At 56.1% G+C, this 14,834-nt stretch overlaps 3 protein-coding genes across 3 annotated transcripts; 1 reads left to right on the top strand and 2 right to left on the bottom strand.

Annotated features, from left to right (window-relative positions):
• Positions 1-1,136: 1,136 nt before the first annotated feature.
• Positions 1,137-2,815, top strand: BESB_082580 (ribosomal protein RPL22; the record flags this gene model as incomplete). Its single annotated transcript, XM_029366608.1, has 3 exons — positions 1,137-1,280; positions 2,120-2,251; positions 2,684-2,815. The coding sequence occupies 3 exons, from the start codon at positions 1,137-1,139 to the stop codon at positions 2,813-2,815; spliced, it is 408 nt and encodes a 135-aa protein (XP_029217068.1).
• A 1,768-nt stretch (positions 2,816-4,583) lies between these two features.
• BESB_082570 (uncharacterized protein) lies at positions 4,584-7,529 on the bottom strand (the record flags this gene model as incomplete). The annotated part of the gene is made up of 2 exons (XM_029366607.1): positions 4,584-6,053; positions 6,333-7,529. The coding sequence occupies 2 exons, from the start codon at positions 7,527-7,529 to the stop codon at positions 4,584-4,586; spliced, it is 2,667 nt and encodes an 888-aa protein (XP_029217067.1).
• Positions 7,530-10,049: 2,520 nt separating this feature from the next.
• BESB_082560 (uncharacterized protein) lies at positions 10,050-12,841 on the bottom strand (the record flags this gene model as incomplete). The annotated part of the gene is made up of 5 exons (XM_029366606.1): positions 10,050-10,088; positions 10,830-10,907; positions 11,398-11,513; positions 11,816-12,014; positions 12,191-12,841. 5 exons carry the CDS (start codon positions 12,839-12,841, stop codon positions 10,050-10,052), a joined length of 1,083 nt encoding a protein of 360 aa, XP_029217066.1.
• Positions 12,842-14,834: the final 1,993 nt, after the last annotated feature.

Raw genomic sequence — 14,834 nt, 5'->3', positions numbered from 1 at the left:
ACTAGGTATTCTGACAGGGGGAGAAGCAGTTGTTGCCAGGTGACCACCCTTAGACCCTAGCCATGCGGGCAATCCTACTTACGAGGATGATGTCAATCTGGTTGACAGGGAACACTCTCCCGACGCAAGCCGCTGCCAGCGCTGTCGTTCATATGTGCCTCGTGAGGGCTAGCTCGACTCAGTAGGAAATAGATAAACTGATGACAGACGGTCAGCTTGGAACACAGCCTTAACGTGCATGTGGAACATGGAAATCGCATTCTGGCGTCGGAGATGCGGGAGGCCGCGTGGTCGGCTTCCGAACGGTAAGACCAGCCGGTCAACAAAGCGTACCATCTGGACGAAGCACGATATTCACATATCTTTGGGTAGTATCTTTCTCTACACACTGCAGCCGGCACCCGGACGGACATGGAAGGAGATTCATAGGTTCTTCCACTACCTCCGCCACCTCGTTCTCGAGAACGTTGCCTTTCAGCATGCCGAAGTATGGCGGACATGCTGCTCACTCGCTCGAGAAACCGGCAGAATTTCTAATAGACACAAAATCTCAATAAGTTTATCCGATTCTCAAATTTAGGTATATTTGGGCAACAAGCGTCATGCGTACTTGAATTATCCGGTGCGTGGAATTTTGGCCCCCGGCCCCCCACTTGATTCTGTAGGACTGCGCCGCGGCGGCTGCCTTTTTATCTTGTGGCCCCAGGAACTATTCAGCTAAACCAAGTTCCTATGCTGCGCTATTTATTGAAACCAAGTTGAGTATTTGAGCACCGCACACTATTGCTGGCGGCGGTTTGTGAGTGCTATGCACTGATCCCGGCAACTCCCCTTCTCGGGGCCGACGGAAAACAACGCTGCCGTGGAGGGAACATACGCGTGCTGCATAGCTCACGTGTGCCGCCTCGAATATAAGCGCGGACCGGACGACAGCATGCTCGCCGCCAGCCGCCCTTTTGTTGGCGCATGTCAAGCTTGCGTTGCGCTCGCGTTTCATGCGACCTGTATGTCTTCCAAGAAGCGCTGCTGCTCTATCCGCGTATTTCCTTGCTGTCGCTTCTGCAAATCTTTCGTGGTTAGATTTCAACCCGATCTGCGTGGTCCTTTCTCAATTTTTCTGTCGACCGCTGAACAGAATGGCAAAGGCCCACAGGAGGTCGCCGGTCTCTGGCCGCGTTGCTGGTGGGAAGAAGGGCGCTGCGGCCAAGCCGGTAAAGGTGAAATTCACAGTCGACTGCCAGAAGCCGGTCGACGACAATATCATCGAGGCAAAAGGACTGGTAGGTTGCCAAATGTTGGAAGTTTTGACCTTTGATGGGTCTCTAAATCGTGCCCCGCATCGGTGCACTGTTCCGGGGGAGTTTGCTTGCCCCACTGTTGTGCGTCAATACGATAGTATTGCACTGAAGCGTTCGTGCGATGCCACCCGTTAATGCCCGTCTCGCTTTCTGCCGTCGTTTTTTTCGCCGCGACGCACTTCTTTTTCTTGTGGCGGGATCCTGTCCTGCCTACCTACTTGTTTGACTCCTGCGCCCCTTAGCGATCGTGGAGCGCAGGGCCTCGATGTTTCCGCGTGCATGCCGCCGGTGCATGGGGAGGACTGGCTGCCTGTGCCCGCGGTATTTGTACACGACACGCGGACATAGTTGTGCGCATCGGTCCACTGGATGACTCTAGTTTGTTCAACGTCGGGTGTGCACAGTGGAAGATGGAGCTTGTTGCGTAGCTGTAATGTGTCGTGCTTGGGCGGGTCTGACATATTCGCGGGCGCTCCAGTGCGTGTTATACGGGCTGCTGCCCGAGCGGCTCTCAGGGATGGTGGAAGTATGGCGGCGTGATTCATCCTGTGTCATCGAGGTGCGCATGTGGATTGCTTCTTGCGTGATTTACCGTATGTCAGCTGGACGAGATGGCGGCGTGGACACCGTAGTCTCCCTCGGGTAAATCACCCAACGCTGTCCACAGGGACACCGTGCAGAGACGGTAGCGTGCTGCAGAGCTCGCAAGTGCTGTTGCTGCATCCGTGCTGTATATGCACGTCGGCCAGCAACCTCGCGCGGGGCTCAGAGGAAGTAAAATAATTAATGCATGTTTTCGTGGGTGTTGCGCTGGTTCACAGGAGCGATTCCTTCAGACGCACATCAAGGTCAATGGCAAGTGCAACAACCTCGGAGACCGCGTGCAGGTCTCGCGGGAAAAGGCGAAGGTGTTCGTTACAGCAGAGCTCCCCTTCTCCAAGAGATACATTAAGGTGAGCGAGTCGTGTACCGGCCGTCTCGAGTATCGTTTCGTCACTGAACAGGGTGAAATATGTCAGCCAGAGGCCACTTGGTCGATCTCGCCTTGGTGCACCGAAGGCTCCTAACGTGTACTACTAGTGCTTGACGGCTAGTTTTCCACAAGTGCCTCTCTCTGAGTGGAGGGCGGCTGGCGGAGCCGACTTTGGCAAACTGTCACGGCAGCAGGTGGATATGCGCTGTGCATTAGACAAACGCAATTTAACGCTGTTGCGGGAAAAAGTGGCGAGTACGACCCACAGCGTCGGCTTGCCATTCGTCTCGACACTACCAACGAAACAGTGCGAGAAGGCAGGAGGTTGGGCAGCCATCACGTCATGTAGATGGGTCGCGAACATTGGTGCCTCACTGGATTGTCTTTTTTGGTTTATGCTTGTGTCCTTCAGTATCTGACGAAGAAGTACCTGAAGAAGCAGATGCTGCGTGACTTCATGCGCGTGGTCAGCAGCCGCGACACCGTGTACGAGCTGCGCTACTTCCAGATGCCTCAGGAAGACGACGAAACCGCCGCGGCATAGACGTGTTCTCCCGTTTGTTGTATGTATCCGAAGGTCGCTGGCGTCGTTATAACTCGTCATCCTCTGCCGAACTTTGTTTATTGTTCTGGTGTCTTGATTGCGCTGACGCTTCTAAACTCATTCGTTCATGGGTTGGAGTCGGCTAGGTTTGTCAGAAAGCTTATCCGATTCTGACATAGGCGGACGGTTTTTTTCGTCCAGCTTGAGACGCTTTTGTGTACAGCTGCGGCACCTGCTCAGCTGTACTGCGAGGGATGGACCCAATAGACCGGTTGCGCAGAGCGAGTTAGCTGGTTTCTTCATAGGATTTCTCGATTGTGTTCAGAGGGTAGCACCGCTTGAGCTCGAGAACGTGTTCATAGCTTTGTGGAGTCGAATAGTGAGTGCAACGTGGCGGTGGCGGCTTCCAAATCAGCAGCAGCACTTCTTGTTAGTCGACCCCGCCCTGACTGGACAGTCTGCGATATGAAACTGGTGATTGCTCATTTTGCAACACAAGCACAACACACGAAGCTTCACATCATCTACGGCACTAGAAATGTGTAAACCGCCGGATTTCTCCGGGGCCACACGCCCGTGCGCCGCACGTGTAAGACACACGTCCACGCTACTGTCAAGTCCTTAGCTCTATGTGTCAAAGCCAAGCCTGCGTCACCGCCCGCGCAGTGTATAGCAACACTTTGTTCTGAGGGTCTCCTTCGCTGGTGCAGCCGCGTTGCAAGGAGGCAGGATCCGCCCGGTGGGCGGACGCCGGTTTCTGGTGGGGATATATGCGGTGGAAGTTTTCCCTCACGACCACCCCTCAGTGAAACAAAAGCTATGATTGGACACGGCTCTATTTTACAGGTACCTGCACCCACCCGAGGAGAGGTACCGTCTCTTACCGTGCATCCTACTCACTACTCGAGATGCGGCTCTGAAAAAGGAGAAATCGCACTGTTGCCAGCGTCTTGCGGTGGACAGCCTGCCTCATCAGGCCCGTGGAAACGCGGTTCTCATACCATACCGCCTCCTGTTGAGCGGCCTATTGATGTGAAGGCACACTATCGTTCCATTCGCATGGGGCGTTCCAAACGATGCGCCCCGAACGATTGCAAGCTCTTAGTAAAATTTTACAGCACTGCTTTGCCCTGCCATGGCATGACTCGAAGCAGCAGCCGAAACCGAAACCGAAGTGCGACATCCAAAAGTTACCTGGATGGGGAGGCCGAGGATGCCTGCAACCTCGATCTCAACAAAGGTCCACGCGGTTGAGGGAGGACCACTCCACTGACAGAGGCGCCCAGTGAGTCTAGGGAACTGACGCTGCTGAAATCCGACTGCGGGGTGCCCCCGTCCCGTCCAGGGGCCTAGTCACGAAGACACATTGCAAGCTACTACATCTGCTCACAAGAGGCAAAAGCTGACCCAAAAGGAACCGCCCTCGACTTCAGACAAGGGCTCCAAGCCCGACCTGCAGACGTGGAAAACCGAAAGCAGCAACCACAGCTGCACCGTGACCCTCCTGCCGTGCTTCGCAAGTGTGTGATCGACCACGACTGCGCACCTCTCATCATCCTCTCGGATGCCAATGGACGCATACTGTAAGTCCCATTTTTGTCTTCCAGGTCGCACTGCAATGGTATCTCCCACGAGAAAAGACCAGGAAACGCCAGTCCCCCATCGCCGAGCCATCACTCGAGTTTGAACACTTTTACGATACGCCCGCCTGCCCAGGAGAAGGCACCTCGACGAAGTGCTCCACCACAACGTTCACCGGGACTTTTGATCACAACTCATCATGGAGCCAACTCCAATCCTCGTCGTCGCCATTTCGTCGTTCCTCGTCTTCCTTGACTTCCTTTTCAATGTGATCTGCTATGTCGGCGGGCGACATATTCTGTTTTCCCTGTCTTTTCCCCTCTTCCACGACCCGTTTCACGATTGAATGGAGACTGAGCTCGTCATCGTTTTCATCGTCGAGGTCGTCGCCGCCGTCGTGGTCACTCCACAGCACGTCCTCGATTTGCTGCCAGTCCAGGTCGATCCAGTCAACGGCGTCGAAGTCATCCAGGTCTTCAGCGCCCAGGTTCATCCCATCGCCAATGTCCACAAACTTGTCGAAGAGCTTCTTCGTCGCAGCCTCTTCTTTTTCCATCCGATGGAAACTCACGGGCGTAGTCGCTCGAACGTGTTCAGGGTGATAGTCGGCAGGTCGCTCCTGGTGGAACCAACGGCTGTGCAGTGCAGGAATCTTCAGCTGGTGCATCCACAACCCCAAAATCATGTCGTCCGCGGCGCCCTCGGACGGGCACTGACACGTTTCGCACTCCAAAATCGCCTGAACAGCCTCGCGATCTAGAACCACGCCGCCGCCCATGGTAATGTAGTCGTATCCACGTCCGCCAGAATGCCCACTGTCCGTGTGCCCGAATGAATACCGCTGCCCCAGATACAGCGGGGAGACGCGATCTACCACGCGCGAAAGACTTTTCTGGCCGCCGCCGCTGCCAGCCTCGCCTGCCGCGTGACCCTTCACATACGCCTTCGAAATGAACGACAGCGAAGGCGGCGCGGGACTGTCATTTCTAGAAGTTTCGGATTTCTTCTCGCTGTCTGACTTGCCCGTCTGCGGCCCTCCTGCACTGCCTTCCTGTCCGCTGGACGCATCCGCCCGCGACTCCTCCACCGCGTGCCTGGCTTCCCAGTCACTCAGGAACGCTTCAATATCGCTGGCGAGCGCCCGGTACGGGGCATGCGCTCGGCGAATGCCGTTTTGGTCAGACAGCGCCTCCCGGAAGTACGCGCGCGCTGGAACTGGCGGGTGCAGCGTCATCGAAATCGCATCGAGCAGATGGCGGACGTTCACAAGCGTGTCATCATCGACGATCACAAGGAACCTGCGCGTGGGGTGGCGCTCGTAAAAGTGCTTCAGAATCGCGCGGAGCTTCTCGCACAGCGCCCTCTTCTCTCCAGGGGACGACACCTGGACAGTGACCATGTCTGCAGGAGACGCGGCCGCGCTGCTGTCTTCAGCTTCCTCGGAGTAGAACTCAATCGCGATGTTGCGCATGTGCTGCTCGAGACTCGCGTGCTCACGCTCCGCGACCGCGGCTTCAAACGGGTGCGAGTGCCTCCCGGCCTTCGCGCGCCGCTGAGCCATTTCCAGGACGACGTCGGGCGCAGCCCAGAGCTTCTTCAGGAGCGGGACACGCGTCGTGTGGTTCTTCGGGTGCGTCTTGACAGCGATGAGGACGTCCTGAACAAAAAGAAAACCCAATGTGTAACTAGCATGTCCTCCCGCGGTTCAAAGTGCAGAAAAAAACTGGGACTTGAAAGCCACTGCGAGGAAACGAATATGCACACGGCGAAGAGAGCAGCCGTGACAGGAACGAAACTGACACACAAGTCGAAGAAAGGCCCGGCCCAACTTGGCCACTCTGGCACGCTAAAACAAGCGAGAAGGCGCTCCAGCACGGAAACACATCTTGTGGAGAATGCGTCGTGCTGCTGCAGGACTCGGGCCTCGTTCCCTTACTTCTGGCTCAGCAATGAAGACCGGGCGCTCCTTCAGGAGGACCTCCTCTTTGGCTCGCAGTTCGCTGTTCTCATCCGCGTCCGCGTCGATGGGGTACTGCTCCACCAAGGCCTCCTTGCGGTCGAGAAGATCCTGCTCGAATGCAAGCAGCCTATCGAAAAACTGGTGTGAGAGGATCGGGGAGTGTCTGCATCCGACGGCGAACGACACGCACCCTTCGATTTCGTTCTTCTCCGCCCGCGAAACTACGGGGCTCCTTCTGCTGCCCGCCATGCCTTTCGCGGTGCCCTGCTTGTGCGCGCCTCCCGCGTCTTGCTCTTCATCATTGCCGCGCAGGCCCTGTTCTGAAGGCCGTAGTCTCTGATGCGGGGGTGGATAGATGTCTTCTGCGCGATCGAAATCGCGGGGAATCGGCGAAGCCGGACAGAATAGCGGAGAGTGCTGCACGAGGAAGCCGCGGGTTTCATAGAGGAACTTGAACAGTTCGTGAAGCGGGTCGATCTCGATGCGCGCCGACAGTTTCTTGCCTTCTTCTTCGATCGTCTGATCCAGGAACGTCAAGAAGCGCCGATCCATGAGAAGCCCCGCATCCAAAAACGGATACAGAAACGCTTCGTCGTGGTAAAAGTGGTGTGCGATGGACAACACTTGGTCTCTCAACCCGAATCCAATGCAGAGACCGTGCGGATACCACTGACTGCTTGTCGGCGCTGCCTCGCCGCTCGCTTTCGCCTCGTCCGCGAGGAGAGTCATCAGCTTTTCCAAGGAGGGTCCGACAATGCGACTGTATGCTGTGCCCAGCCAGATAAACTCGATTTCAGGGGGCAGCGCCTGGTGGACACTCCGCAGCCACGGCAGCAGGGCGGCATAGCTGGATTTTCCGTGCTCCGACAGGAGAATCTCATCGAGAAGCTGAACGTGTCCGTTTGGAACTTGCAACGTGTAGAGAAGGTTGTGTAGAAGGTTGCTGACCACGTGGCTCTCGAGGACGGGTTCATTGGCAATGAGGAAGAGAGTCTTACTCTGTAGAAATGGGAGGGGATCCATCACGCGCTGAAGAGTCGCGGGCTTGGGCAAGTCACCGTCAGCCACCTCGCACTTCCCATCGAGTGACGGAGTACACGGCAGAGCAAGCACCAGCCAGAGGAACCGCGAGAGCCAGGAGGCTCCCCGAGAGCTGAACTCCACCGGCGCCATTTTTGCTCGTCATGCACAGGAAAAGACAGGATAAAGTCCGCTGAAGCAACTGGATTGGTGGCCACGTACTGCGGATGGAGGGCCGAGATACCGAGAATTCTTCAAAATTAAAGGCACATCAAGTGACGATAAGAATGAACGCAAAACTCAACCGGAAACCCCCACCGCCAACCCAACGCAGACGTGGATGGTTCAGTCCACACGACTGCAACACGAGGTGCGGAAAACGAGGTCGACCCTTTGACATAATAGTTTTCTCTTCTGGGTAGGACCTCTACGATGTTGCGGATTTCTGACGTCTGCAGCTGCAGCACCGCACACGAAGTGAGACACTCAAAGATACAGGCTAAAGGGCCTAGCCCGTATATCGATACCACTTTTGATTCCCACGTATAGTCCTGATCCCAGGTCCTTCGACCGACCAGAAGACAATTTAAGAAAAAATCAGAGACTCGGATACAAGGAAAGGAGGTGTTGACATGCCTCGACAAGCGCCAGCCGTTGCAGTGTACGGTGTCTTCGCAGCTTCGGTAACCCGCGACAGAAACAGATGGCCACGGCTGGTTGATGCGAACAGACACCGCGCGCTAATACGGACTGGTCAAGGAGGAGGCATGTTTTGTTGGACAACAGCGAAAACGTCTCGCAATGTAACGTGGAATAACGCTGAAGATGCTCTGCCGGCCCGATTCGATGAGTGGACTGAATCAACCTGCGCACGTTTAAACGAGCAGGTACTGGAACGACTTTTAGAGAAGAAACACCTCTAGACTGGTTTTCAAACTAGGGTCCAATTGCACCCTCCCAAGAGAGGGGACACAACATGAAGCTTTCTCGCAGAAACGCAGTGGAAGACAACTTTACAGTACGCGGCACACACAAACGAACCCTAGAGCTGGAGGAAAACAACGAGCGAGGAGGGGATGGTAAGCGCTCTGCATTGCAGACAACCCGTTTGTAACCGTGTGCTCCTAAACTCTAGACTCTGGGAAAGACAAAAAAAACGGTGTCTGCTCGTTTGCTTCGCTCCTCGGTCCGCGGGCGAGACACGCTGTCTCGTCGGTCAGCGAGCCCTGCGAGATGTCTCGGTTGTTTTCCTGTTTTTCGAGCGCATGCCAACCCACAGACTTGTTCGACCGAAGCACATGCTCTACGGTATTTAAAAGTCTACAGGCGTACAGCCCCAAATGGCTTCTTCGTGGGTGTCCGTTCAGCTCATAGATGTCAGAAGAATAGGCTGCTGCGCAGAAGTAGCTGGGGGCTTGCTCCCTGCGCCGCCTGTGGCAACCCGTGGCGCCGAGGAGTGACCTGGTAAAGTGTGCAAGCCCTTTTCCATTGCCAGTACAACGAGTTTTGCTTTCCTGCACTATCAGTGAGTCCCGCCTGCTGTGCTAGTCCTTCCTCACGTGGTTCGATTGCCACTTTTGTTGCCCTCGCGGGCGCCTCTTTGTGAGCACGATTCGTCTTGTACTGGGGTCCTACCCGCGGTGCGACTCGTCGCTGTGCCCAGCGCCAGACACGACTGGAGTCTAGAATCTTCTGCGAATACTGCTGAGAGCTGCTTCGAAGCGTAAAGAGCGTTAGCTGAGAGACCAGTTCCGCGTGTGCCGGTCGACCCACCCAGAAACAAAAACGTGTAGAAAGCTCCTGGGCGTATTGGGCCATCGGACTTACCTTCTTGGATTTGGACGTGACACCAACTTTTGTCGTGACTCGGGTACGCATCTACCAGACTCAACAACAAAGGACGACTAAAAAGAGTTGTGCCTGATATCCCCGTTTCGCGCGGCAACACTATGAGCAGCCTGGTCGCCGCTCCCGCCGGAGGCGGGGCAAACACAACGGTGTCAGCTTTCGCTGCGGCGATTGCTGCTGTTTGTCGTGCCCTCGACTATAGCTGACGCTCACCAATTTTATCACCTATGGTGATACTGCTGGCGGACATTGCTTCATTCAATAGCCCATTCCTAGACCTCCCGTTTAGCCCACTCGGGCTTCCCCCATACTGCTGCGCTGATGATGGCATATTGCCGGCGTTTATCGCGGTTGAGCAGCCGACATGTAAATAGCCACATGAAGTCTTCGGCTGCTTTCCTAGGTAACAAAGTTGCCGCCGGCTATGAGAGCCTGGAGAGAAATTTGTCGACGGTAGGTGGCATGGACGTCCGTCGCTAAAGCAGGACGACCGAAACCTCTGCGAGAGACGATCGGCTACCTATGATTAATAAACTGTCTTCGTGCCTCTGGCGACTTCAGTCTTCTTTGCAGCAACTCTGTAGATATGCCTCACACTGAAGGCACTCGAGTGGTTCAGTGTTCTCCTCACACGCGTCACAGGGAGCTTTTGGATTTCGTTGAAGCGGCATACGTACGATTTGAACGGGAAACAGTCAGTGCTCTGAAAGTCATGAAGCTATTACTGTGTGGGAGCCAGCTTGCGGGACTCACTTGATAAGTTTATTTTGCCGACGCGTGGTACGCTGAGCGGAAAGTATGCCGGAAATACGCGAAGCTACCATGCTATGCCACGCCGATATTCGCATGTCTGTCGTCCTGCTGCTGGAGCATCGGCAAACACGCACGCACTCTAATGATGCCGAAAATGAACCATGAAACAATTTTTGGATTTCGACATGGCAGCCGATGCGCCACAGTAGCATCTGCTCAAAATGCTGGATCTTGAGCTCGTACGATGACTGCGTGAGCGCGGTCGCCTCCCTCGCAGTCTCTGCCTTCGCGCCGGCCCCAGAAATAGAACAGCGAATCAGCTTTCTCTTGTCAAGGACCACGTGAGGCTTTGCGCTGCAGGCGACAGCTCGAAATGGGGCTTGGCCCTGCTACTCATCTCACTGCAGCGGGAGTTTTGTGTCGCGCGCCCAGCACCTCGCCGTTTGGTTACTCGTGCGGGTGAACTCGGTCCCCGACGTGCAAAAGGTGGTGAAGGGTTTCATAGATCACCAGGTTTTCTTCTAGTGGCAAAGAAAAATGCTGCAACAAGACATTGTACACGAGTCAGAGCCTCACGGGGAGAGACCGGAAGTCCACGATACGCAGTACGCCGACTCTCACATCATCTACCGGTTCACACCGGGGGCCAGGACGGTTGCGTGCCTGCGTCAAACGACACGGCCTCATATGTTGTTTTCGGATCGGTTTTTCATCGTGACTGCGCGTTCAGCACGAGACGACTACACCGCACACGAAATTCGATTTGCAGCTGCATGCGTTAAGAAAACGACCGCTGCGCTGCCCCTCCTTCAGCTGTGATAGGCATGTGCTGCACACAGAACCGCCGCTTACCTGGAACGGCACAACCATGTTTGGCCGATCTTTGACAAGAAGCGCGACGTAGAAGATAATGTCACAGACGCGGAATCCCTGCAGGCAGCACGCCAGCGCAGCGCACGGCCTCTCAAGGTCTTTTGTTGCCGCGGCAAACCCACACCCCCGGCTGTGCCTAACCCCACACTTCTCTTCTCGTTCCTCGCGCCTGAACCAGAGACTCCTCCCCAAGGGCTGCGGCAAGCGAGCTGTCATCGAGGTGGCGTGAGACGAGCGCCCCGTGCCACATCAACAACCTGGATCCATTATCTGAGCGCGGCAGACCCTGAATAAGGCTACATTAACTCCTTAGACATGCAAGGCCCCCAGGCGGCCGCACAGCGAAAAATGCGCCAAGCACAGCACATGCCAGCCGCCGCGCTTTCCGGCACATAGAGGACCGAGTTTGCGTGCGCACGACGCGAGCCCAACAAGGGCTTTCCTCAAGCGGCAGGCAACTCGCGCCAAGCCATCCTAGTCAATGTAAGGATGGGCGTTCGATCCCAGGAGGCATGTGACGGGCAAGAGTCGAGAGACGGAGGCACACCTCGTTGATAATGACGTCAGAGACTTGCGAGGCTTCAATGAATTCGCGCCGGACGCCGCCCCAGCGGGTCGTGTGCTGCAGCTGCACTCCAAAGTTGGCGACCACCTCGAGGGACTCTGAGTGCACACGCAGCAAGACCGGACAAAGCAATGAGCGAAAAAAGCCGTTTACGAGCTGGCGCGCTGTAGCGACAGCGGGGGGTGTGTCTTTGCTGTCATATACCTCAACATGCTCCCAGCAGTGAAACAACGCCCCTTTCACCGCCTCTGGAGTGCGGCCGCGTTCGCACTGCGCAGTCGACATTGCGGCAGCGACCAAGAACAAAAGGAGCAGCGCACGCCGAATCCACCAGAAAGCTTCATCCCGACGTGCTGTGAACGGGACGATTGCCAGCGCCACCGCCTCCTCGAGAGCTCACCTTCAACGATATGCGGCCCGGTCAAAAAGGAGGCGAGCACTACGACACCCGCCGCGAGGCCGACCACCGAGAAAACGAGGCTCGCGGCGGGTCGCCAGTAGGCGAGAGGGGACGAGTGGAACACGGTCTTTAGGTAGTGCATCAGTTCTGCGACCGAGCTGGCTCCACGCGCCGCGCCCGTGGCAGCGGTAGGGAAGGTCTGCACACACATCAGTCGCAGCCTCGCAGCCATTCCCAAGGAGTGAGAGCGCGCTGCTAGCGCACAGACACACGCATAGCGAGTGAGGAAAAAACGGCGTCTAGAGGGGCCCATGTAATGAAGCGTTGCCGAACTGCCTCGGTTCGGTGGCCTGAGCGCGACCAAGTGAAGCGCACCTGTGCGAAGGGGCGCGTCAGCGACATGATTGCCGCAACACCAATCAGCGCTCCAAACGCGAGCCAACAGCGCGGATGTGGGCGGCCAAGAGCTCCGGTCACCAGCGATGCTCCACGAACGCTGGCTCTCTTCATCCTCGAGGACTCACGTCCGCCGCAGGGCACGTCTCCGTGCGAAGCCGACGCTCGGAAAATCCGCCGATCCTCACGCCACGCGCTGGCATGGAAATGTCCACTCCCGCACCCCACTCTCAGCTGTTTGGATCTGGGACAAAGGCAGCCATATACAGGAGGGCCCCTTCCGCCGCGCGCCGGACACGAGGAAGGCTGCCGGCTCGGCTGGAGCTGCGCGGAAGCCGGGCACTCACAGTCACGGTTTGTTTCATCTCCCGAAGAGGCGGCGGGCCCCGCTTCACTCCGTCGAGCTTGTTGCCCTTCGTTTTCGGAGACTCGTTGACGGCGAGTGCCCGCGCGGGCGCAACGGGCACACTCGAACGCCCTGAGGACTGTCTCCGCTACATGCGGATTCGCAAGGCGGAAAAAATCGGCACCAGAAAGGATCCTTGCGGGTCGCCAACCCTTGCGCGGGTGTGAAGATACGGCGGCTGTCTCAGCACCTCCTGGCCACGCGGCATCCACGTTGCTCGTCATCGTGGGAGCGCCAAACGTATGTCCTGCAGATTACGCGCCTCGTCAACAGTGAAGCGATAGACTGGTCGGCGTAGGCTGCTTAGCCTGAGGCATTGGAAAGGTGCCCGAAGGCCTGATCACTAGGCCTTCGTAGGCGTTTCTGCCTGGCGGAGCGGCACGGAACTGGAGCAGTACGTGCGCGAACTACGCAGACTACCGAAATACTTGTAGCTCGTCTAGGAGAGCTAGAGATAGCCAGAACTTGCTCGCTACGGGCCACATGCTCTGGCAAAGATTTTTCTCAAGCAAGAGCGCCGTTGCATGCATGCGGAAGTGACTGCCTTCGCTGAAAGAAAGCATGAGAAGATCCATGGACAACTCTGTCGAGTATGCTAGAACAAAACGAAAAAAAAGGCTTGAGATCTACTCTTTTTTCTGTATGCAGCATACGCGCGCGATGCCGAGTGCGATGCACGCATGCAAGGGACACGACGCCAGAAGCTGAGCTGGTTGAGCGATAATCCGTAGGAGCTTCTGGTGGGACCACTGTCTGGCGCAGTTGGATGTTCTCAACTTGTCTACCTGACACTGGTTGGCCCGGTCGCTAGGCTGTTCCGCAACAATCCGTTGGGCGCTGTCTCCAGACAAAGCCGATAACTCCAGCGCTCTCTCGTGAATATGAAAATGGTGAGCAACTATAGCAGTGACCTGGCGGCGATGCCAGTTGCTGCCCTATCTCCATCGTCGCCCCTGTTGAGAAAACATGGCTCGTGAAACCTACAGCGGCGAAGCCATGTATCCTCGTAATCGCATTTCGTGTTGCTAGCATGTCTATACAATTGAAATCGTGAACCTCGATCCGATACTCGATGACATCTTCCATGAGCTTTACAGTTGTGGTGCCGCAATTAGTCTAGCGCCGTAGACGAGCAAAACGCCGTTGAGACAGGTCTGTTGGACAGGGCACCTGACCAGACAACGACCCGACCTGACATCCCGGCAGAACCGCCATTGGCTCAGCAGCGCTCGGAGCTCGCTGTTCGTTTACAAAAAGGAGGGGGATTCCGCGAAACTTTGGATGGATGAAAGCACCGGCGATATACGAAGGAATTGATTCTCTGCTGTGATGAACGCAAGTTGCGGCTAGAACTGTCGACCGTGAAACCAAGCATTTCACGCGTGTCTTCAGACATTTCGGTGGAGGCTCGTGTATCGCGCAATATACAAGGACGAAGTTGAGCTCGGCGTTCGCCTGGAAATTTATTTTAGTCGCATGTATGTCAAGTAGCTGGCATTCCGTGAAGTGAGAGGGCTCGACGACTACTTCCCGCTACAGCAAGAACGCTCAGGGCAGGTTGCACCATCAGTTACCACAAACCCTTCCGAAAGCACCAACTCCTCTGTGCAAATCCCTCTCTTCAGCAGTTTGTCATGCCTGTATCCTGACATCGGAAACACGCGTTTTCCACCTTATGCCCGTCCTAACAACTTGCAGCTGCAGTAGCGCACTGACAGCGCCTCGAGGGGATCCAATGCACAGTCTGGATATTGGAGAGCTGCTTTCCGGTAACCGCGTACCCCGCCGATGGCCGGTACCGCAGCATCCCCTGACCAAATGCAATCACCTACTCTGCGCCTACAGGAAGGGTGGGCTGAGCCTCTCCTTGCTCTTCTATGATGACTTCTTCTTCCGGTCCACTACCGAGAAGTACGGGGCGCTCTTAGCCCGGGGCCCGGCTGTATTTCTGTTGAATCCTGTGATCTGTGAGGTGTGTTTCAACTAAACGGTTCACCTCGCCATGCATGTGCTAACTAGTGTTGGCTGGAATGAATGGGAAAGCCAAAACTGGTTGCGCCGCAGTGAGACGCAGAGGAGGAGTTTCAAAGGACGCAACCACCACGCGAAAATTTCACGCTTGCGCCGGAGGCGGGTGCTCTAGCGAATCTTGAGACATCGGAAGACCGGCCGAGAGCTTGACACTCCACCTCCGCGCCCCCCGAAGGTTGCGAGTTC

The sequence above is a fragment of the Besnoitia besnoiti genome, chromosome VIII (assembly GCF_002563875.1).
Source record: "Besnoitia besnoiti strain Bb-Ger1 chromosome VIII, whole genome shotgun sequence".
Taxonomy (NCBI): Eukaryota; Apicomplexa; class Conoidasida; order Eucoccidiorida; family Sarcocystidae; genus Besnoitia; species Besnoitia besnoiti.
This window is presented reverse-complemented; position numbering and strand designations above follow the sequence as displayed.